Source organism: Engystomops pustulosus, chromosome 9, assembly GCF_040894005.1.
Source record: "Engystomops pustulosus chromosome 9, aEngPut4.maternal, whole genome shotgun sequence".
Classification (NCBI taxonomy): domain Eukaryota; kingdom Metazoa; phylum Chordata; class Amphibia; order Anura; family Leptodactylidae; genus Engystomops; species Engystomops pustulosus.
In genome coordinates, this window is record NC_092419.1 from 86,041,725 (window position 1) to 86,066,787 (window position 25,063).

The 25,063-nt window shown below is 41.2% G+C and overlaps 1 protein-coding gene across 3 annotated transcripts in view; it reads left to right on the forward strand.

Moving 5' to 3' along the window:
• NHSL2 (NHS like 2) overlaps window positions 1-25,063 on the forward strand; it is a 148,279-nt gene that overhangs the window by 68,689 nt on the left and 54,527 nt on the right. Inside the window, exon 1 of one of the 3 annotated variants that reach the window (XM_072124483.1) lies at window positions 20,170-20,743. The exons of the other annotated variants lie outside the window; for them this stretch is intronic. Coding sequence (XP_071980584.1) covers window positions 20,707-20,743 — 37 coding nt within the window. The 5' untranslated portion in view covers window positions 20,170-20,706. Of the gene's footprint in view, window positions 1-20,169; window positions 20,744-25,063 lie in introns of those variants that run through there. 3 annotated transcript variants of the gene reach the window in all.

Here is a 25,063-nt window from a genome sequence, read left to right on the forward strand (position 1 = left end):
TTGGCGCGCAGCTCCGCGTAGCTGCGCGCCTTCGTCCGGCGATCCTGCCGTCTGCGCATGCGCAGAAGAGCAGGCCCGCGCCTGCGCGGTCACTGCTCCGAAATAGGCGCGGGCCTGCTCTTCTGCGCATGCGCAGACGGCAGGATCGCCGGACGAGGGCTCGCAGCTACACGGAGCTGCGCGCCGAAGATGGGTGAGTAGGAGGGGAAAAGAGGCTACCGGGGCGTGGAGTAGCCGCCTCGTGTAACCTCAGATGCGGTTACTCCACGCCCCAGTAGCCGCATAAGTAAATTTGAATATATATCTAATAAAAGTTATCAAAAAAGTGCAGGGACGTGAGGATTAGCCCTTAAAAGGGCTATCCTCACGTCCCATTGATCCACCTACCACCCAATCTACCTTTATAGGTAGATTTGTGGTGGTAGGTGCCCTTTAAAGCCTCCGAAGATTCATCACAGTGGGGCTCTGGTAACACTAACCCTTCTGACTCATTAGCATAATTTTAAAAGATTATTTTAGAAGGAAGGAGGCCATGGATAACAAATATAAGACAATAACCACCGTCACTGTGCCTGGATCCATGAGTAAGTGCCCCTGGTTTATGATGATGGATTTTGATGGTAGATTTGCTGTACAAATCCCTGAGATAAGAATGCGTCTGGTCTACACACTAGTGTAACATATGTTCTAGCCCTGAAATTTCTGTTAATACACATATATATTCTTGCTTTGCTTAAACATTTGTTTAATTATCTTATACGTACCTCAGGCAGCACTTCAGAAGTGTACAGTTGGTTTAATTATCGTCAAGGCCTCATTGGGAGCCCAAGTCTTTATACATATTTATAAATGGCTCCCAAGGGCCTGACATTTCTAGGATGTTTAACCAAAGCAGGTTTGTTCGTGACAATAACCAAAACCTTCATTGCGTTCTGTTGCTTAAGGATAGTGACAAACGCAAATGATCATTTGCTGGTTTAAAATGAAGCAATGCGTTACAAGTTCTAGTCTGGTTATATAATTAGCCCAGTTACATATTATCTATCTCGCCATCTCTCTACTTCAGGCCCCTAATACTGCCGACAACCTATCCACCTGCTGCCTACTTTAAAGAGGATCTGTCACCCAGAAATTCGGCACTAGGAGCTGCAGCAGTGTTACAATGATTGCGTCATTGGAAACCTCTGATAACCTAATCTAACACTGCTTCGCTTCACTAGAAATGCCGGACCGCTCTCAAAGCGGTCCAGCGTATTCATGAGGGGGCACTGTCTCTTCCCCGGACCACCACGCTCGCTCCATAGCTCGGCGGTGACTGCCACGCGTCATTTCTGCAGTCACCGCCCCTAATCCTGCCCACAATCCCGCCCCCCTCATGAGTCCACCAAAGCGCTTTGAGAGGCACTGCCTCTTCCCCGGACCGCCCCGCTCGCTCCATAGCTCGGCAGTGACCGCCACGTGTCATTTCCACAGTCACGGCCCCTAATACTTCCCACAATCCCGCCCCCTTATGAATCCGTCGGACCGTATTTTTCCTGACTAAAAACCTAATGTTCTGGAATACATAGATATATCTCTGTGTATCAGTATTGGTAGGAAAAAGTTAAAGGGATATTCCCATTTTAGCAAATTAATGTTATTGTTTGTATTCTAAAAAGTTATACAATTTTCCAATATACTTTCTGTATCAATTCCTCACTGTTTTTTTTAGATCTCTGCTTGCTGTCCTGCAAGGAAGCTTCTATATTTACTTCCAGTGGACAGAAATCTGACCGTGATCACACAGGTACACAGCTCAGTATATGACACAGAGCACCTGGTGTGACCATGGTCAGATTTCTGTCCACTGGAAGTAAATATAGAAGCTTTCCATAGAATGACAGCAAGCAGAGATCTAGAAAACTGTGAGGAATCCATACAGAAAGTTTATTGGAAAATTGTATAAGGGTGCGGTCACACAGTGCGTTTTGGTTGCGTTTTCATTGCGTTTTGAAACGCATTACAACAGATGAGTAATTACATTACTGTTAACATTTGCGTTTACAAAATGCCGGACAAACGCAATGTTAACACATGCGTCGACAAGTGCGACACAATTTGTGCCTCCGGCTAATTAACATCTTTTTTAAAAACCTTTTTCTTACAAATTGCGCCATTTCCTTACTCACTAAGAACAGCTCCACTTAGTGCATAAAGAAACGCACATGTAGGGGCTAGACATCTACCATCAGTAAAACTAGATGTCCTTTAGCTACAGAACATTTTTCTTTCCTGCAGTTCACATATCAGTCACAGAGAGGAGCCACTTACAATGCAGGAGGCTTATACACTGTACAATCGAATATCCGAAGAATGGATGAACATTGTGTATTTTTCTCTCTACATTTCAGGACTTGTTATCTGTGGTACAAATTGTACTTCCTAGTTGTACCATTTAATAGTGTGCAGTGTTCTGGAAAGCTTGGTAAAATTGTACAAAAAAATGCAGTGGCGCCATTTACTTACAGGCTTTGTTCTCACAGTTTTTACTGTGCCCTACCAAGATACCAAATTTATATAGTTTGGTTATATTATTTAAAAAAAACGTTTGCTATGTCATATTCAAGCCAAACTGTGGTGTTCTCTAGGAGAAACTGTTGCTTTCACACGATTCCACTGGGGAACCAAGGTTGTAAAAAGCGCTGATTTGATTTTATGTGATATTTGTTTCTATATTTCACAATTTTTGGGGCATTTTTTTGATGTGGGGATGTGTAGTATGTAGTATGTTTGTGATTGTTTTGTTTATTTTTATAGGTGGTCTAATAAAAGGGTGGGTTTGGTTTGAAGTTTATGGGTTCCATGGTTAACGGTACCGGTTGTTGAGATAGGTAAAAGTATAATACAGCAGTCAGTAACCCGGTATATACACGGCTCAGCTTATGTTTTAGTTTGGAAATCACAAACAGATCATTATTATTATTTGTAATATTTGGGGACATTTTGCAAATAAGATGCAGGCTCTGATGCAGATGTGAAGAAAATCTAGGGTCCATTTACATGCAGATATTCAGTCCAATCATAAAAGCTGGTTGTTGAATGTTACATGTCAGTATGTACTCAGTACCTACATTACCGTGGGGGGGGGCAATGATTAATATGACAGCAACATATAACTATTTCATTATTGTTGGCAGTACATCCCTGTTTGCTGCCAAAAAAATACATTTTTCTGCATAAACAATTCCATCAGCTATTTGTCATCAGCCATCTGATCTGGTGTATGATGACACGGGACAATCATCAGGACAAATGTTCATTTTCCAATTTAAAGAGAACCCGTCATGCAAAATAACCCCTGCCATTAGAGAGCATTGTCTATATCCCTTCATTGTCCCTCTACATGCCTGTAAACCTAAGCAATGAGGTCCTAAAGCTGTATGCAAATGACCTGTGAAATGTCCAATGAAGCATTAGCATATTCTCTGACCATGTGACCAGCCTCATTTATATGATAAAGAATAGATGATTTTACAATGATTAATGTATGAAATAACTACCCTGTTTCCCCGAAAATAAGACAGTGTCTTATATTAAATTTTGCTCCTATAGAGACACTAGGTCTTATTTTCAGAGGATGTCTTATCTTTCCATGAACAAGAATTTACATTTATCGTTGAACAAAAAATCTACTTCTCTTATGACTCTCCAAACTCTGAATTTCCTGCTGTATTTCTTGTGACTCCTTTTCTAATAGAATAATTGGCCCCAATCCCTCATGTTTAGTAAAAGCACTTTCCATAAATGACCCTTCTTATTCTGGTAGCTGCTGGTATCACATGTGCAGCACAACAGCCGGTGATTTACTTCCATGATTTCTTCCCCATGTCACAACCTTCTTCAGCATCTAAAAGATTTCCTAATACTAATGTATGGCGCGGGGGGAGCTGCAGCAATGGCGACCGCTAGGTCTTATTTTCAGGGGAGGCCTTAAATTTCTAAGCCGGAGCAAAATTGTACTAGGTCTTAGTTTTGGGGGATATCTTATTTTAGGGGAAACAGGGTAGATAAAGGCTGGGATGGGATCCTTGTGAGCTGCTCCAACAGGTAGTAGTGACAGGACTAGTGGCACAGACCTGATGACAGGTGTCCTTTAAAAAAATAATCCCTATCATAGAAGAAGGGTATGTTCCACTCCATATCTAAGGCTGCATTCAGACGGCTGTAGGGGGACGTATATAAGGCTGACTTATATACATCGAATATACGTCCCCTATAGGCTGGCAATGGGCTCACGGGAGAGTATGGAGCGGTACAGTGCTGCAGCGTACCGTAGCCGGGGAAAAGATAGGACATGTCCTATCTTTCCCTGGAATACGGCTCCGTGCGCCATGTCTCTCTATGGAGAGGTGCAGGGGTAAGTGGCGCTAACCCCCTCCTCCTCTCCCCGGTGCCGAATGAATAAAGCCTAACACATAGGGGGTCATTTACTAAGGGCCCGATTCGCGTTTTCCCGACGTGTTACCCGAATATTTCCGATTTGCGCCGCTTGTACATGAATTGCCCCGGGTTTTTGGCGCACGCGATCGGATTGTGGCGCATCGGGGCCGGCATGCGCGCGACAGAAATCGGGGGGCGTGGCCGAACGAAAACCCGACGTATTCGGAAAAACCGCCGCATTTAAAAACCGAAAATGTGTCGCTTGGGGAGCGCTCACCTTCACCTTCTATGGGATGGTGCATTCCGGGGCGTTAAGATTATTTTCGGCGCTGCAGCGCCACCTGGTGGACGGCGGAGGAACTACCATCTTAAATCCCAGCCGGACCCGAATCCTGTGCAGAGAACGCGCCGCTGGATCGCGAATGGGCCGGGTAAGTAAATGTGCCCCATAGAGTCCAATATATTAAGACTGGCACTTAATATTCAATGCGGCCAGTATGCAACAAATTAATTGCGACACACCATCAAAATCCATCATGATAAACCAGGGACACTTACTCATAGATACAGGCACTGTGACTGTGATAATCTGCTTATATAAGTTATCCATGGACTGCTTTCTTCTAACACCAACTTTTAAAATTATGCTAACGAGCCTGAAGGGCTCTGGGGGCAATACCAGGGCGATTCCCAGACTGTTACAATGAAAAGAACATGTCTTACCCTCCCTTCTCTCTCTCTCTCTCTACTCCCTCTGCATTTGTAATCTAGCAGCAGGAACTGGGGGTATGGTTACACCCCAGAGAGCCCTTTAGACTCATTAGCATGGATCTGTGAGTAAGTGTCCATGGTTTATCATGCTTGAACTTAATGGTAGATTTCCTTTAAAAGCTACACCAGTCCTGCTCTGGTGTAGATTTCATAAATAGCCTGTGCCAGTTTTATATAGAAAACAGTTTTGTAGTAAACTTGGATGACCAAGACGTCCCTACTATGGTTGGCCTTGTTCCCCGCTCAGCCACACGCACTTTTTTGAAAAGTGCCACTGATGCCACTAAAGAACCAAAAATTCAAATTCAATGGCACTTACTAGAAACTTTACCTCTTCCATATATCATGACTTTTACAGGAAGATCTTGATGGTCTTGATGGTTTTAATGTTACCTTTTTATCTGCACCTGCTTAAATAGACAGTGTGGTTTCCCGAAGTCAATGGGAGACTTCATGCTAGCACTTTCAACACTGGTTTTGTTACAGAACCACATAGAAAACTATGTAGGCATAAGCTAATGATTTTTCCATGACTTTTTTGGATTCGGTTTCTGTAATGGACATGTAAACATACCTAAACATAGCTTAGCTCATCAAATACACTATAAAACTATTAAACTTTTGACCTTGGGACAAATTAGTGGACATCGAGTTTAATAAAGGTAATGATCAGTACGCGTAGTAAAGTTTGTAGCGGGGAACCGTATTTTAGTGACTTCTACATAAGGTTGCATTTATTTAGTACGGCCAGAATAATATTAATATCGTTTCCCAAGATCTTTTTTCTTGGCTTACACAGCAATGCTGATCTAGTCATCATATGAACTTGGGCCAGAATTTTGTTTACCTCTACTTTTCCAGCATAGGACTAAACACATCGCTTAGTTTAAGGCTTCAACATCTCACGACTGATGAGAAATTTTACATTGTAAGCTGCTCGGATGTTAAATGCTGTGACCCACCACCCAGCTGCTATGCAGATGCTTAGTGGTGTCAAATATGAAACATCTGCTACGCAGATTAATACAATGCTTATAAAATATTTTACCCCAATTTTTAAGGAGACTTGTATCCAATATGTGAGGACAAATACACAGGGGACAAGGGCTGCCAAGTTTTTCCTTTTAAAATATAAAAATTTGACTATGACGAGACCACTGACCACGCCAGATTTGCATGTAAGGAATCAATAGAAACGAAATACCTCCTGTCTCTTTCTAACGCATGTATTCTTACAAAAAATATTGTCATAGAGAAAGAAAAGGAACCAGGTGACCAGGGTTGGCTCCAGGTTTCAGTTGGCCCCTGGGCGACAGAGCCTCAATGGGCCCCATTGCGATGAACTCACATGGCGGATTAAAAAATTCAAAAACTAAAACCCATTCCCTAAAATATTCCCTAGTTTATCACCCCAAACAGCCCCTTCATGGTTATTTTATAACCATGCTCGGGTATGTCCAGTGTTGGCACCCACCCTGCAGATGACACTGCATATACAGATCGCAAAAAAAGGAGGGATATCTGTCCTCCAACAATAATTACATGATGCCAAATCCATCCTGTCCACCATCCATGGCAATGTTCCACCTCTTATGGCAATTTCTTCAAGTGCAATGACTGTAATCTATGCCCCAATAGTGAATATTATTGTCTGCATGGTCTTAATGGAGTTCGTCTATTGTAGCAATACTACCAGCATTGTCCCCTTCACCGATACTAGCTGGAGGAGAGCCTTTCCCCTTCCATCAGTAGTTATCCTTTTCTCTGGGTCATAGATGTCACTTCTTCCAGGATATTCTGTAGCAATATAGCAATACCCCCAATTTCAATATTCAGAACAATTCTCCCCCATCCCCAGTGGTCCCAGCAGTGCTGCCCTCATATTTTTCCCCATTTGGATCCCATTACCCTATGAGTCATTGCAATGTATACCTTCTTTTACTAGTTTCAGGCCCCTTTTCCCTATTACTAATAGAAGCTGACAGCTACTGCTTGTGGGCACGTCCTCTATGGCAGAAGAGTTTTTGTACCACTACTTTGTCCTTCAGTGAGGACCACCATGTACTTTACAGCATTGAGAAATACATTTGTGTTTAGAATTGTTTAGATTCCCATAATCTAACCCTATATTTACTTAAAGGGGATCTCCAGTGACAAGCAAGTCAAATATCCACAGGATATGGGATAACTTGCTCATTGGTGGGGGTCTCATGAATCAAACTTGCTGATTGATGGAACCCTCATGGATCATGAGAATGGGGGTCTGTTGTACCCCCGACGTACCCTGAGATGAAGAGCCGGTCACACTACTCTATTCTTCTTTAGGGCGCTGATGGAAATGGCGTATGGAGTAATGGAGTATGGCACTCAGCCATCTCCGTCAATTTCATAGAAAAGTATGGATCAGCCGAAATATATTATTTTAGAGTCAATTATTATACATTTATTAACATGTCTGGCAGATTTTTTTTTTTTTTTGCTGTAGAGACTTTGGTCTCCACGGTAAATGCGGCGCTTATATCAGTAATGATTTTTGTGGCATGCTGATGTATTTTGATTGACAAATTTGCTGATGTATTTTGATTACTTCAGTTGAGTCCACCATTTATACAGATTTGTATTTTGTTTTGCACATATAATTATTATTATTAATTATATAGTTAGTATTATAATAGAGAGATTTATGCAAAATCAGCTATTTAGTAAGTTCCCGCTTTCATATCTTGTTTACGGTATTGTAATAGACTATCATATAACATATTGTGGTAATAGTATTGCCTAATATTGTTTTATTTATTCAGAATTAGCATTTTACCTGCCTAGACTATTTGGTAGCTTTTGTGAAATTGTTGAGTTCTGGAGTTTTATTGGTGTTTGTTCCTTAAAATATCAATATGCTAAAATGCTAAAGCAGCATTCCTGACATTTAGATTTTAGTATATACTTGTATTTTCTATACAATATAATATAACAGCTCTAGAGCATCTCATCTTAAATGTGCAATGGATTTGCCCACAGTCTTAAGGGGGTTATTCGTGTTCCCTCTGCCCACCCTGCATGCTCGATATATCAGAAGGCTCCGTCGGACAGCTGTGCCCCTCGGCATTTACGCTTTAACCGGGCCTCAAAGCTGCAGGCCACAGCTAGTGTGCAGACACGGGGACAGGAACGCTGCATGCCCTCCCAACCCGTCCACTAAAGGGGGAAATAATCGTTATTCCTGGTATTAGTCTAACATGACTACCTGGTGTGTACATTGAGAGTTTTTAGAAGAAGTCGGAATGTGGAAGTTACAAGGCTTCTTGTTCTTGCTTCATGGGAGAAGGTGAGTGTATTTTTGAAAAATGGTGCAGCAGAAATGTCTAAGAGAAGAAGCAATTGGACACTACTGAAGTACAGAAATGGTCACTACTTGGAGTTTGTGGGGCAGAATCAAGGTGATGGTTTCCCTGTAAGAGCGATATCACCAACCACGGTGGAAATTTTTTTTTTGAGGATTGTGGAGATCCTGCTTCCACTGCTTTAACTCTTATAATAATAATAATCCTTTATTTATATAGTGCACACAGATTACGCAGCGCTGCACAGAGCTTGCCAAATCAGTCCCTGTCCCCAATGGGGCTCACAATCTAAACAACCTACCAGTATGTTTTGGAGTGTGGGAGGAAACCAGAGTACCCAGAGGAAACCCACCCAAACATGGAGAGAACATACAATCTCTTTGCAGATTATGACCTGGGTGGGACTTGAACCTTCCCACTCAGCCACCGTGCTGCCTTATAATTTATAGTTAAGACAAGTTATGGGAAACCCTTTTTTGTTAACTCACTTTATTTATACGACAATGAAAAATGGCTATTCATATTCCAAAAATCTGCTGAACTGCTAAAACAAATCTTTCTGTAATCTGATTACATGTGTTTGCAATGGACTAAAGAGGATTCTAAATTTTACAGATTACAGACTGATCTCTTCACGATCACAGAAGAAAACTTACAGCTTCCAATCTGGGTTTTAAGCAGTAAATTCAATCCAAAAGAGCATTTAGTAATCCACATATACAAGCAGTTCCCGGGTTACGTACAGGATAGGTTCTGTCGGTTTGTTCTTAAGTTGAATTTGTATGTAAGTCGGAACTGTATACTTTATAGTAATAGTAACCCCAGACAGAATTTTTTGGTCTTTGTGACAATTGGATTTTAAAAATGTTGAATTGTCATAAAAACAAGGATTAACGTAAAGTACAATAAATCCAGAGGACATCTTTGATAACTGTTATGGCTGATCATTGTAGCCTTGGGCTAAAGTACAGTAAATTACCAATATCCAGAGATCCGTTTGTAACTAGGGGTCGTGTGTAAGTCGGGTGTTCTTAAGTAGGGGACCGCCTGTATTGTGTCACATTTGTTTTCTTCTCTAGAAATGATGAATTAATACAAAGCATTTATTATTCATAATAATAATTTTGCAGTATTTAGACATTTATATCTTGCTGAATACTATCACAACCGTGCAGTAACAATTATTGTTAGAAAGGGAGATCAAAAGCTTCCAGCACGTAAATGCTGATCTCCTAAAAGATGGTTACTACCTAGCAACAGCAGGATCCGTATCATAGAGATACAGCCACGACTGATTTTTTTTCCAGTTTACGCTCTTCATTGCAGGACGTGTTTCACTGCCGGTCGCTTTTACTCACTAGTATCTGGGGAAAAAAAATCATGCAATCTGGAATTAATCGGAACAGGCCGGAAATAAGGAAATAATAGAAGTTATATGCAAAGTTGGGTGATATTTTAGGCCATTGGAGGTCTTTTATATATTTAAAGATCAGGCCACTGGTAAGTGTGACTAGTTCTCACCTACGTGAGCCCAAGGAGAGCGGAGACTCAGGAACTTGATGGCTAGTGGCATTAAGGCATTTGAGAACATGTGTCTTCTATTTGTTAAAGTGGTTGTCTATGATTAGAAGAAAGGTAACAGCAAGCAAAGTAGTAAGATATGAACATAGGCACAAGGCCAAGGTCAATGACAGTCAAAATCTGGAGTCAACAACAAGTTACACAAATGTATGAAAATGGCCGTATGCTACCCCTACCATACCATTTTCATACATGTAGCATGCGGCCTCGTTCATTTCAATGGGCAATACAGCCATCCATGGTCATATCGTCCAGTGTACCATACCATGAGCGAGACGTAACAAAATATAGAGTATGTCCTATTTTCTCCAATATTTCCATTCTGTATACCCCATGGAAGTAAATCCAGGGAGTCCAGAACCAGTGGGAGGTGCATGCTGTCAGCCAACCATCATGTGCCAGCAGGGTTCAGGTTTCAGTAGGTTTCAGTAGGCCCCTTTGCCATGAACTCACTTGGCGGCATTAAAAATTCAAAAACTAAAACAGTCTCCTGTTCCCTAAAATATTCCCTAGTTTATCAGCCCCCTCATGGTTATTTTATATAAACCCCCCTTACCCATGGATTCCTTATGTACAGCCTTACGTGGGCCCCCCAGCAGCTATGGGCCCCGGCACTTGCCCAGCTATGCCCTGTGCTGGCGCCTGTGTGCCAGCCAACAATATTTTATACGGACACAGTACAGATACAGTGACCTACATGCAGATACATGACATACATATACACATGTATATACAAATGCATACGGCAAAAAAATCCAAGACTGGAGAAATCATATGTTTGTGTGAAAGGGGCCTTACACTTGGTCAAGGATGTACCTTCATCTTCTTTAAAGAGGCCTCGAAATCTGATATCATGATCAGCCTGTGATGTCATTATCTTTTTTTCTACCAATTGCTCATCTCTGCATTTTTCTAGTTCTGCAGCTGCTGTTACATCTGTCTATCCACAAATCTTTGCACTTTTTTGTGTCTCCTCCGGCTATATGCTGTATATTGGGTGCTATAACCATTACCTCAGCCTGCGTTTCTCAAGGCTTCCCTCCTTCCAGTGATTCTCTCCCCCGTATCACTTCCCACTCACTCCCTTTCTGTTCAGATCATAGTGCTGTACAGCCTGGTTCTGTAGTCTGATCCGCAAGGGTCAAGTAGTTTTAGACATATACCAGATGCTCTGGTATATGCTCTGATCCATTGGGGGCATTCATTGTTTTTGTCACTAGTTGTTCTTATTGGAATCCAATATTAGCGATGATTTGCACTGTGATTTTATATTGTGGCGAACAGCCTTAAAGGGAACCTGTCACCAGGAGACCCATTTTTAGCACTCCCCCAGTCCCCACAGAGCGTAGTACATACACTGCCAAAGTGTTTTTGTATAAAAAATTGGTTTTACAGAAAAAAAGATATGTTATATTGTACGTTTACATATTGCATCTGCTGTGTGACTAGGCACTTGGGAGTGGCTGGAAAGGAGCAGTTTCCCCCTCCCACCCTTGGGAAACTGCTCCTCCATGTGTTCTTTTCAAATATATGAATAACTCTCCTCACTCAGGATTGGCTGTAGAGGAGCAGGGGGCGTCGCTAAGTCAAGTGATGGGTGTTTTCATATGTTTGAAAAGGACACATGGAGGAGCAGTTTCCCATGGGTGGGGGGGGGGGGGGAACTGCTCCTTTCCAGCAACTCTCAGGGGACGACTGCCTAGTCACACAGCAGATGCTAATGAAAGGTACAATATAACATATCTTTTTTTCTGTAAAGCCTATTTTTTTTATACAAAAACACTTTGGCATTGTATGTACTATGCTCTGTGGGGACTGGGGGAGTACTAAAAATGGGTCTCCTGGTGACAGGTTCCCTTTAATGTTTTTGGTGCACAGTAAGAAAAAATGAGCACCAGAAATGTCAAATCACATTCAAAAGCAGCAGTTGGTAGACTTGCTTTTTGTTGGTCTTTTTATGCAGCAAAAATGCGACAAAAAAAAGAGAAAACATAGGAAAAAAAGCGAAATTGTGTTGCCGACATTTAATAAATATGGCACTCAAGGCACAGAAAAAATAATGGCCTTTCAAACGGAAAACTGGTGGTAATTTTTTTTCCTTTCTGTGCCTCTTGCGCCTTAATTTATGATGTGTCAGCACCACAATATTGGTGTTTTCTGACACTCTCAACTTCTTCTTTCTTTAGGCGCAAAATTGTGGTGCCGCTTGTGAATGCAACCGCTTTCTGGCGCTTCTATTTTTCCGACTCGTTTTTGTGGCGCAATTGGTGACGCAAAAAGAGATTAGCTAAAAGCAAGTCTAGGGAGTTCTAAACCTTTCAGTCCTTGCACTAATTCATTAATCCCTTGCACCACAAACTTACAGCCCACCAAAAAATATAGCACGGTTCCAGCGCCACCCTGCGCCAAAATTAATAAATTCCCCTCAATAAATCTGGTAAAGAACTGTCAGAAAGCGAATAATAAATGTCCCTCATAGGGGGCACATGTATCATAAGTCTTGCTTCTTATGTCTGTTTTTTGAGACTTTTCTTGGCTCTACTGCTAGTCAGAGGTCTCTTAGCGTTTTTTCTTTATTGGTTCATGTGGCGTTTGGTATGTAGTGAATTTGCGACTTTTTAAAACAAAAGTTGCAAAAAGTCTCCAAAAATGCAGACAGTTCCCCAGATAATTTCTACTCCTGCTCTACTTTGACATCTGGATTTAGGTGATAACTCAGGGAAGACTGCAGAAAACTAGACAATGGCAAACTTTGAAAGGAGACTGTTTTAGGCGCAAAAATAGTCGCCAATGACCATGAGCGCCCTGAAAAGTCTCAAAAATTACAGTAAAAGGTAAACCAAAATTGTGATACATGTGCCCTATAGTACATGTGCCCCATAGTGTCATGAAGTCTACAAGAACTCTGAAGCAGCATGTCATATACGTCTTATTCGGACTTGTTTGGGGAAATTCAGTGTCTACATGAATGTCTGGATGAAAGTTTCCTACAGGAAGATCTGGGTTTTATAGATTGGACTTGTTCATCTTTGTTCAATCTAATCTACTGTGATACAGTGAAAGTTGCCTCTGCTGGTTAGGTATTTTTTTCATAGTGAAGCCCGGCACGTGTATCCATTGTCAAGTTTGTTCTTGGACTTCTTGTAAACTCCATAAAATAACACAGCAGGCTGCACTAAACAAAGAAATATGTTAAAAAAAACAACCACCATGCGGTATACATTGTTTCAAAATGTCTGTCCATCACAGTCATCCATTTTACATATGCACAGACGGTAAACCCACACTACAGATGCAATGTTATAAGAGTGTTATTTATGTACATATTACTTTCTTTGACACCTTCTAGGGACCTGTCCTGTCCTGCCAAGAAGGTGTTAAATGTGTACTGCAGAAAATAGAGAAAAAAAAACACCTGCAGACTAAAAATAGCAGGATTGTTGTTGTAGATGCGAGTGTGACAGCTGTCATGCCTGACAAGTGGCAAGTGTTTTTGAAGAGAGTGCGCCAGCTCCCAAATCTCCACACATTTAATAGTATGGAAAATGGAAAAGGGTTCATCAGCGGTCACGACTAGGGGTGAGTGGACCTAAACCGCAATTTTCAGGTCCCAGAACACGGACTTCTACCAGAAGTTCAAGTTCTGCATTCAGGCGCACACCTGATGGTGAGACCCACGATAGGTGCCACCGGCAAAGCCATCAAAAGGAGCAATGATCCAAGGGAAAATGGTGCTAAAATCGGTGGCAGCACCAATCATGGGTGTTAAGTGATGAAGAGTGGACCCATACCTTTAAATGTTTGTGGGTTGTTGGGGTTTGGGTACCCAACCAATTGTTTGTTAGAGGTTTAGCCAAACTCGACAAACTCTTATCACTATTTTTTTTTTATTACTCTAATGAACCTGAAGGGTTCTGTAAGGGGTTACCAGGGCTCCTATGGTTTCAGCTTCACAGGCTGTTACACAGTGCAGGACTTTCCCCTCCAACTGTGTGAGACTACAGCAGACAGAGGGAGGGAGGAAGTGCTGAGGGAGCAAAGGGGAAGGTGGCAGTTGATGGCCTCTGCAAACTCCCCCAGGAGCTCTTCAGGGTTATTAGCATACATTTTTTAAAAGTAGATTTTAGAAGGAAGGAGCTCATTGATAACAAATATTAGATGTTTACCACAGTCAATGTGCCTTTAAAAGGCATTGTCCCGACATGCATAAAGAAAAATGCTTGAAATAACTTACATGTGACCACCACAAGTAATAATTGACTAGTGTTGACCTGTGACTGGCTGTGTCAGGGTATTATAGCCATCATTTTATTAGGGGTGTTAAAAATCAGAACGGGAGAAGTGAAGGATTAGTAAAGTGAGTACTTTTCCGAGAAAGTTTCATAAATCAGTGTTCAATCTATTTTTTTTTTCAACTTAAATTTTTATTGAATTTTTCACAATATAACAAAGGTAAGACATACCGAGTCATGACCCAGTGGGCCACTATACACTCATAACAAACAAGTGAGCACGATCAAATTACATCTAGATTTAACACTTCACATTTTTTCTTGCTGGATCTTAGCGATCATTTGCTTATATTCCCCTTGATGCCCCGTTTTGGACCTTGCGTCACTGCCACGGGGTTCAATCTATAGCTGCTTCAAAATAATAATAGAGGTAACTGCCAAATCATTGGGGGAGATTTATCAAAGTCTCTTAAAGCAGAACTGCCCATGGCAACCAATCAGAGCACAGCTTTCATTTTCCTGCAGCTGTTTATTAAATTAAAGCTGAACCCTGATTGGTTTCCATGGGCAACTACAACAGTTTTACCTCAGAAACTTGATAACTTTCCCCCAAATAGTCTTTATTTTTCATAAAAACTGAATTTCTATGATTTCTTTGTGTTGATGTAATAAAGTGCTTTTCTTATAGAGCATAATATATGAGAAGATTGTTAGAAGCAAAAGACCCTATAATCCTTCTAGTCTGCAAATTTATGTCACAAGGGCAAATTTACTTACCTGCTCCTGTCGCGATCCCCGATCTGGACGGTCCAACGAAGATGAAGTCCGGCGCGATTCACGTAGCTCGTGCGCCCGATTTCCTGCATCTGTCGCTTCCTACGCTGAGGTCCGCCGGAGTTCACCATCTTCTTCCTGGTGCTTGTTAGTGCGTGTCTTGCAACACAATTTGAATTTTAAATCCTGCGTGTTGTCCGGATCCGTCGGGTTGTCTGACGGCCCCTCCCCCGATTTACGTTGCATGAAAGTCGGCGCCAAAATCGGATCAGGTGTGCCCTTTTTAATGCGCTGCAAAACGGAAATCGTCGGGAAGCAACGGATATGTGGTCCGCGGACCCTTAGTAAATGTGCCCCACTGATTCATAACTGCATCAGTAAGTGTTGGTGAGCTATGTCGTCAGTATTGGGCAATTGTCTCATTTACCAAAACCCCCGCACATTTCTCGTAGGTGAGAACAGTGGGAAATGCTCTGCAGTGATGTGGAGGAGTATATTTTCCAAAATGGGAAGATAAAATTATTTCTATTTGCTGGCACATTAGTATACAGCATTTTGTGAGAAATAACTTTCTGCTGACATATTAATAGATTTTGCATCTATAAACATAAGTTGGGAGGGTGTTTGATGGCCGTCTAGTTATTAACAAGTGCGCATTGTGTACAGGGTGACATGTAGTGTTGTCCCTCCGTAGTAATTGATGGTAGAGAACATGAAACTAGGTCACGAATGACAGATGACAGTGTGTGAACTAATGGTGGCTTTGAGAACTAGCAACAAAGAGTCCAACCTGCTTAATAGCCACAGATTACAAAAAGTGAAAAAGATAAGTAAATGGGATTAATGCTATGTTTTTCTTGCAACGCATTTGGCATAGAACAAATTTTGATACCAATTGCGTCATTAGACGTTCAGCAAGAATAAGCAGTTAAATTCTCTCTGCTTGTTTTCAGGCGGTTCAATAAAGTTTTTTCCATGTTAGTTGCTAGGATACGTATTCGATTATGGCGTGGGAGGATGCTAAGCGGGGACAGGGATCAGAATGAAAGACGCAGAATGAAGTGGTAGAGGAGATGTCTCACATTTGTCACATATGTAGATGCTACATTGATGGTGACAATGCAGAAGGGGCTTCATGTTTCTTCAAGAAGTGTGTAAGAGGGGGGGGGCATTTATTAATTAGGGCACAGGGTGGCCACAAACTGAGTCAGAAAAATAGAAGTGACAGGAAAGTGTCAGATTCACAAGCACCGCCACAATTTTGCGCCCAATTTTGCGTGAGTGTCAGGAAAGCACCAAAATTGTGGCGACGCCGCTTCATAAATAAAGCGCAAGAGGAGCAGCAAGGGAAAAATTTCCAGCAGTGATCGATATGACAGGAAACCAGTATGATTTCATCACACAGAAAGATTCAAGGACGGTGTTCACACCAATCCAGAAAACCGCCGGCACAACCAGACCAGTTTTAATCCAAATAGATGGCAAAGGCACTATTTTATGTCCCAGGCGCATCTAGAACTCACTGGTGGTGCTCAGCTGATTGTAGTGTGAATATCAGTGCAATAAAAAAGACGAAAATTGTGGGACTCACTCAAAAAATTCTTAATTTATTCAGTGGAAATCATAGGACAGGGAGGTATGGCAAGGCATAAACTTCGGCGACGGACCGTTTCGTGCACTCCTGCGCTTTGTCTAGCCGTATGCATACGCAGTATGATTTTATACATGGAGAATTCATAGTTTGACTGTCACCGAGTCTGCATGGAACCTGACAGTGACTGCCAAAAAAAGCTAAATACAATTACAATAGCACAAAATAAACATAGAAAATACATTCAAAAATTTGTTGAAGCAATGGAACTTCTAGGACGCTTAGTGAACCCTTAAAGGGGTATTCCTGTGAATACAAGATTCTTAAATATAGTCAGGAGAACAAAATAACACATTCTCTAATTCACTGTTATTAACAAAAATACGGCATTTCACAGATATAATTCCAACTTGATCAGTCCTGGTGTACACAATTTCGGTTGCCCCGGGATCCGACCGTATATCTTCTGATTTTTATGTTAGGGGAAGACAGATTCTTGAATAGCTTCTCCTGTCTGCAGGATACAGTGTGATCTCTACCCATTTCCCCTCCATCAAATGATGAGCTCACACAGACACTCACAGACACTTCCTGCAGCAAGCAGCGTGCACAGACTTACTCTAGTAGCTACAGATAAGATCTTTATAGCAGTGGAAAGAGGCATGTAGAAGAGCTCACTGTGTATGTTATAGGTGAGTTAGCAGAGTGTCATTTGGGGACATTTATCTTATCTCTGTTTGCTTTGGATTGTTTTTGCCTTTTATTTTTACGTCTGCTACATTGTTACTTTAATCGACCTCACTTTTTCCTTGTGTTCCTTTTTTAAGATCTCGTTTTGCAACATTTGTTACAAATGTCTCAAGAAATTTCTTTCCATTTTTACGTTTTCCTTAAGTATGGTTTTGTCTGGAGTTTTTTGCGCCAAAAAATGTTGCAAATTTTAAACAATTTGAAAAGATAAATGTCTTTTGCAGCATTAAAGAAATCTACCATTTGCTTTTATGTGAACCAAACATACCTTGAGAATGCTGGAGTTACACTGATGCAGAAACATATCTTGTTTAATCCCTGAACTGAGTGGTTTTGCTGAAAAACAATTATAAAAGTCAGGAACTTGGGAAATCTGGGTGCAGACTGGCTTTTGTAGGTGGGTGCAGACCCCTATTGTGTGTTCACACAATTATCTTTCATATCACTTCTTCTATGTGTCAGATACTAGTAGAACGTCCAGAAGCTAAATAAAAGTATAGATAAACCCTGTACCATGGTAATCTAAGCACATTGTTAGCAGACAGCATTTCATAGCACAAAGGGATCATGAAGTGTCAGCTTAGAGAGTCCCACCCCACACAATGACCATCACTGAATGATAGGAGCTAAAATACTAATAAAACTGAGGAAAAATATAAAGTAAAGGGGTTAAAAATGCTATTTAATGTAAACATTAAAGGAAATCTATGATCAAAATCAACCATGAAAAACCAGGGACACTTACTCATAGGCACTGCGACTATGGTAATCTTCTTATATTTGTTATTCAAGGAATCCTTTCTTCTAAAATCAACTTTAAAATTATGATAATGATGTTACCAGAACCCCCTGGTATTGAAGCATCGCTATCTGTTACAGTTTCCCCTCTGCTCCCTCAGCACTCCCCCCTGCCCCCAACTCTGCCTGATGTAATCTCATGGCAGCAGAGAAAGTTTCAGCAGATAGTGGGGGCGGGAAAGTGCTCCTGTACAGTGTAGCAGCTTGTGAATCTGTAGCATGGAGGAGCTCTGATAACTCCAAAAAGAGCTCTTCTGGCTCATTAGCATCATTTTAAAAGTTGATTTTAGAAGGAAGGATTTACTTTAAAGGGTTTGTCATAGATAAAATAATCTTGTACTTACCTTCTCTGGTGCTCCTGCTGTCCCATGCTGTCACCAGTGCTGTGCCCCTGTTTGTTTACAAAGGAAGGCACCCCGGCTCCGACAACTTCCGCCTGTCTGGAACGCCCACCTGTCCCCTGTTTCTGCGCTGTATCCGGCAGCAGATGTAGAATAATAGGCGCAAAATTTAACTATTGCTAATTCCAAAGTCAGCCCACAAGCATCAGAAACCAGTCGGAATTGTCTATTTTCTGATGCATCTTTTTGCTCCAATGTAGCTGCGGTGGGGGAGCGGCGGTTATTTGTCGCAATGTTAAGGTTGAATTCTGCACGAAGATCCACAGCAGATAAATGAAAACTGTCTCCTCCGCAGATGTATTCCAGCCACGTAACCTTCCGCCGTATACGTAGACTTTTGGACAAAAAAACCCAAAAATAGTGTAAAAGGGGTGTTTTCTGGTGAAAAGAGCATAATAAATGTGGGCCCATGGGTCTGCAAAAAAAGATAAATTATGATATTTGTATGATGCTACTTTTTTTTTAACTGATGATGTTGGGAAAATAGGTCTTTGGCTTCTAATTAATGTAATTAAACTGAGCAATGGACGTCATACAGACGTGAAAGCAAAAAACGGGTGCAGATACAAAATGGAAAAAAACTCATCCATTTTTAAAAATATGCTCACGGGACAAGCCTGTGTGAATAAGCCTTTACAATATATGAAGTTTTACCTCATGCCATTGATCGGGTCTTTATACAGAAAGCCTCTGTGGAATTTCATGTGTATACTCACCTATGAACAAATGAGCCAGTTAATTAAGGAGGCATCATTAATTAGATATAATGAAGCATTGGAATGTGTTCTTGCAGTTTGGAAAGTGTGAAATAAAGCAAGTGTTTAACAATCCCAAATGGTTGTGTAAATGAGTCTGTAATGGTGGCACTATACTGACAAATCTCACACCCTACCGCAAATATCCTCTGGGATCATCTGTGGGAAAAATAGGAGAGTCGGATTTTGTAGATTAAAAGGTTTTAAATTTGTATTTCTATTTTTTATTTAGGGTTTGATCATTGTAATTGTAGCTATAATACCAGATTGAATTCTACAGAAGGCCAGTCACATTTATTTAATCAAAAATTGTGAATTACAAGGCAAATTTGTAGGTTTCCCTACAACAAGCTTGCTACCCCTCCCCGGAGATTTATCACTGTGATTTTCAAGATCAGTAATTGATTGAATGAAAATCTAGATAAAACCTGCTGAAAAAAATGGACAGAATTTGGATCTTAAAATATTCACCGTTTAAAAAAAAACCCCACACAATCTTCTCATTTATTATTAGACAAAAGAACTTCATTTTCTTCACATATCATCAGGAAAGCACATTCTAAATCCCCTGATCATATGGAAAAATCTGCCTCACCATATATTGAAGCTGAGCTCTGCATGAGGCTTTATCGCTCTGGAGGAAAGCACTACGTTATGTGAAGGAAGGAAACATAGGGAGGGGGAAACAATAGTTAGGGAGAGACGTTTAATAAAACACCAAGTTCCTGCTCTCTTCCTCTCCTCCCCCCCTCACCATGTTTTCTCCGTACGACTGAAATATCCCTCTCGCTGCTCTCACAAAGCAGGAGCGATGTTCAGAAGACAGTCACACTAAGTACAGTACAGAGGACGCAGGATCTGCCTATGACCTCTTCATCCTAACTGATGTCTCATCAAGGGCCTGGCTCTACAGGAGTCCAACGCGACACATGGATTTATAGGATCCCTGGATTTCTGCCTATGACAAATGGAAACACTCACCCAAAATAATGGAGCGTAGCAGTAGCCATTCATTTGTAGGGTCTATGTTCCTAGTGACCACCATAATCATTGCTTTCCGTTCTACATATTCTAGTCCATTATTTAGCATCTCCTGATATCTCCATCCATCCATCTATCCGTCCATTCATCCACCCTCTGTATCAGTAAGCGCAGGAGGGTGAGGTATGTACAGCTGTCTTTCCTGAAGGGATCCTCCTTTTGGGGAGCTATCTTTGGAAGCTAGGATCAGTTTGCAAGAAGAGCAGGAGATTAGGAGAAGTGAGGGAAACCTTGGAATCAGAAAAAAACAGGATGGATAAAGCGTTAACAAGTATCACACGCGGCAAAGGTAAGAGGTTCTTACGGCTTAGCCTAAACACTATTTAGATTTTAGTAGTATGGACTATATCCATGTAACCCGCACACCATGTGCAGAGTTGGGGGAAGCAGCAGCAATACTTGCCTAATCCCAGAATATCACTAAAATCCGCCGCCCTTCTATGCAGTGTATTCATGTTCATATTTAGTTATTGATCCCAGATTTCTGCACATCCATAGCTATAATATTACCATATGAATCCTGTCTATAGTAAACCTGCTATTCTTCTTATTTTATTTGTATCTGCCCCCCCATGATACGGGATATGATGGCGCTTTAGAAATAAAGATAATTCTTATTATTCTAAAAACAAGATCCATGTAAGCAGCAGAGATGTGTTTCGCTCATCAATTTCATCACTAGACCAGGAGGTAAAGGGTGCAAGGTTTTGTTGCCATAGCGATACTTCAAGCTTCTCTCCGTCTTCTAGAATATTACTAACCTGGAAGGATTGATATAAGACATAGGGTATATGGATTATTCCACTCAATCCTTGCCAGGGTTAGTTGATTTTGCAGGAGAACTTGGCTCCATTTACACCACCATTGTAATACAGTAATATAGTCTTCCTTGTTGTATACATTACTATATATGTGATGCATGTGGCCAAGCCTTATTGGTTTATCTATATCTTTGGAAAGATAGCGATGGTACAGCATCACTCTGTGATAGCCAATGTCTAGCATATTTTACATAGAAGTGCTAGGCTGCCATTAGATACCCGTCCTCCTCATAGATCGTAAGCTCTTGTGAGCAGGGCACTCTCTCCTTTTGTATCATCTCTTCATGTTATTTCTGTGTATTGCCTTATGTTGTTTCTATATGTTCCCCATGATTTGAATATCATTCGGGAATATGATGGTGCAGCATCAATAAAGATTTATTATTACTATTATATAATATAAAGACGTATAAATCTGCAGCAAAGGAACATGACAAGCTTTAGGTGGATATGTGCCTTATTCTGTGCTGGGGTCCTGGGTTCAAGTCCCAGGGTCAACATCTGCAAAGAGTTTGTAAGTTCTCTCCGTGTTTGCGTGGGTTCCCTCCGGGTCCTCCGGTTTCCTCCCACACTCCAAAACATACTGGAAGGTCGATTAGATTGTGATCCCCATTGGGGACAAGGATTGATTTGGAAAGCTCTGTGCGGCGCTGCATAATCTGTGTGCGCTATATAAATAAGGGAATTATTAATTATTATGGACACGGCACCACTGAGTTTATTATAGTCTATTGAACTTATTTATCAGCGTATAAAGGATAGCACATACATTACGGTCCGGATGTTACATAATATTCAGCACCTGAACACATAACTATACTGTTAGAAGCCATTCACATGGGCCGTGTGGGGACATATATTTATACATAGGTGCCTATGGTGACCCAGCGTAGTACCGTACACTGGGAAAAGATAGACTATGCTGTATATTTTGCAGTGTTTATGGCCTTGCGGTGCTATTTCCTATGGAGAGGGGAGGGGTGAGCAGCACTCATCCCCCCTCCTCTCCTGCGCGCCGCCATGTGCTCACCTGGGTTACGGCCGGGCGAGTACGCATTAATATGTATCCATATAATAATAATCCAGCGACTGCATTTGTTATGGGTGAGGAAGACATGCCGAGAAGTTCCAGCAGTTTTGTACGTCTCCTGGCCGTGGGACGTTGTAATTTGGACAGAATGAATTTAGAAGCAGCCCAGTAGTTACCATAGCAGCAGTGTCTCCTCTTCTCTCCTGATTGGTTCCAACACTACAAACGGAACGGGAGAGGCTCCAGGAATCAGATGGAAATGCACGGTGCAGCGTGTAACCTAATGCTGTATATGACAGGAGGCACACAGTTATAATCTGTTGTTTTGGTAGGAAACTGCTTTATTAGTATTGTCTTATTATTTGTTTCATTTACCACCATAAAAATGCAGTCTTTTCTGCAGGCAGAAGGCTGGAAAGCTGATAGAACTGATATACAGTATACTGTATAGATTTGTGAAAAAACGCCTCCAAAGTCATTTCAAAATGAGCAGAGAAGAGTCATATTTTGCCTGAAAAGAGTCAAGTTTAGAGGCTGCAAGGGGGAGTTACTTCAGAAGCCACCATCATCAGTTTTATAGTAGCTAGAAACATTCTTTGGTGACATATAAAGATTAGAATTTCATCTTCCAGATCACATAACATATGTTGTTCTGAGGCCCTCTCTTCTATATAACTTTGCTTCAGTCCATTGAGGTTTGGGGGGAAGTTGGTTTTCTTGAAGCATGTTAGCATGCTTGCAAATATAGCCAATATGTTCCTAATATGATCACATGAGAAGATCTGCACTCTTTACTATTGCCTCTTTCAAACAGCCTGAAAAGCCTGAAGTTGAAGTGTGAATGCTGTCTAAATCATCAAGGTGGTTGATGGTTGAGTGTCTAAGAAAAGTACACATAATCTCAAAGAGTGCAAAAGGACTGGGTAACATCCATGCCAAAGTCTTTCTCTGCCCGCAAGCGTTAATATTCCTTTGTGTTTTGTGTGTGTGTGAACTGTGGCTAAGGTTGCTGCTGTTTTGTGATTGATTGCGCCACATCCAGCTCTGTACAACACATCCCTTTCCAGTTACTAGAGTAATGGATGGCTGATCCAGTCAGTTGTTTGAGACGGTGTCCAGGAATTCCTTTATATACCTGCCCAGTTCTAATACACCTTGCTCTACAAGTCTCCTCATACCTTTTCCCTATTAATGCATTTTGTTACCTTGCTATTTTGTGTATCCGACCTCTGCTACGTTTACTTGACCTCTCTCTTGCAATTTGATTATTTGCCTTTACCGCCATCTTGGTTTTGACCTGGTTCTGTCTGACTCCGCTTTTTTGTCTGTATCTGTTGTTGTCCCTCTGTGTCCTTGTGTGTACGCTGGTCTGTCTCTGGCATCATCCTCTCCACCATCCAGCAGCCAGAGCCAGACAAAGTAAGCGCTCCCTATCCACTTGGAGCTCTCTGGGTCCGTTAGTTAGGTTACTGATAGCAGGTTTGCCCTTATCAGGGTGGCTTATTTGCTTTAGGAAGTTAGGGACATCACAGGGTGAGTTCACCACCGCTTACTCAGTTTGTATCTGACCTACTGTTAGTCTTTGGTTTATTGTAACCTAGGACCGTAACAATCCTCTAAGCATAGAGTAAAGACTTTTCTCATTGTCGTAGATAGGGATTCTTTACTGTAAGAGCAGTGAGACCCTAGAACTCACTGTGATGTTGTGAACTTGTGATGGTTGAAGGACCTGGATGTCTTTCCTGAATGCACAAATATGTTATGTATCATGTGAACTAGATTCTTGGAATGGGAACATTAAGGGATATATCCTGACTGTCTTCTTTGTAGTTTGGAATAATTGTTTCCCCACTGTGGGCCAATCGGCATCTGTCTTAAGGTTTTTAATTTATCCTTTGGATAAAAAAATTTAGGATTATAGTTTGGTCTTGATAGGTCTGTGTACTTATCTACCAAATAAATATATTTCAGCATATTTTAATGTTTTTTTCCTGTTTTCTCCTGAATAACAGCAATGACAGGAGAATTTCATAATAGATGTATTGTTTTCACAATCTACTGGATGTAATGACCTGTCCTAGTTGTGAATGTAGATGTAGCAAAATAATTACTGCTTATGTTAACATAGAAACCTCAGCATAATTACATAGACTAGCATGATCATTATGTTTGATAATCTCTGTATTGTTGGTGTGAACAGAAAACATAACAGAAAGTCCATTTTCATGTTAACTAAGACAAAAGCAAAGTTTTATAGATGATCCTAATGTTTCCTGACGGAAGTAATTTCCTTAATAAGCCATGCCATAATGTGCCAATTCGTACATAGTTGTAGCCGCGATCACCAGTCCATTCTAAGGACTCCTGGTCCATGCGCTATATTTCACTAGGATTAGGATCAGACTAATCTGATTGGCTACTATGAGGAGGTAAGTTCTAGACTGGACCTGAGGAAGGCTGTGGATGTTGTTTATCTGGTCTTTTCCAAGGCATTTGCTACAGTGTTGGTACAAAAATGAGACTGCTGGGACTAGGAGAAATTTTGTGTATTTGGGTAAGTAATATATATCGTGAAAATAGAGGGTCATCATTAATGGCAAATTGTCAGATTGGGTTGAAGTTACTAGTAGGGTTCCACAGGGGTCAATTGGATCCATTTCTTTTTTTATATTTTTATTAATGACCCCATTGAGGGTTTACACAGTAGCGTTTCAATATTTGAAGGGGGTACTAAGCTGTGTAAAGTAATTAATACAGA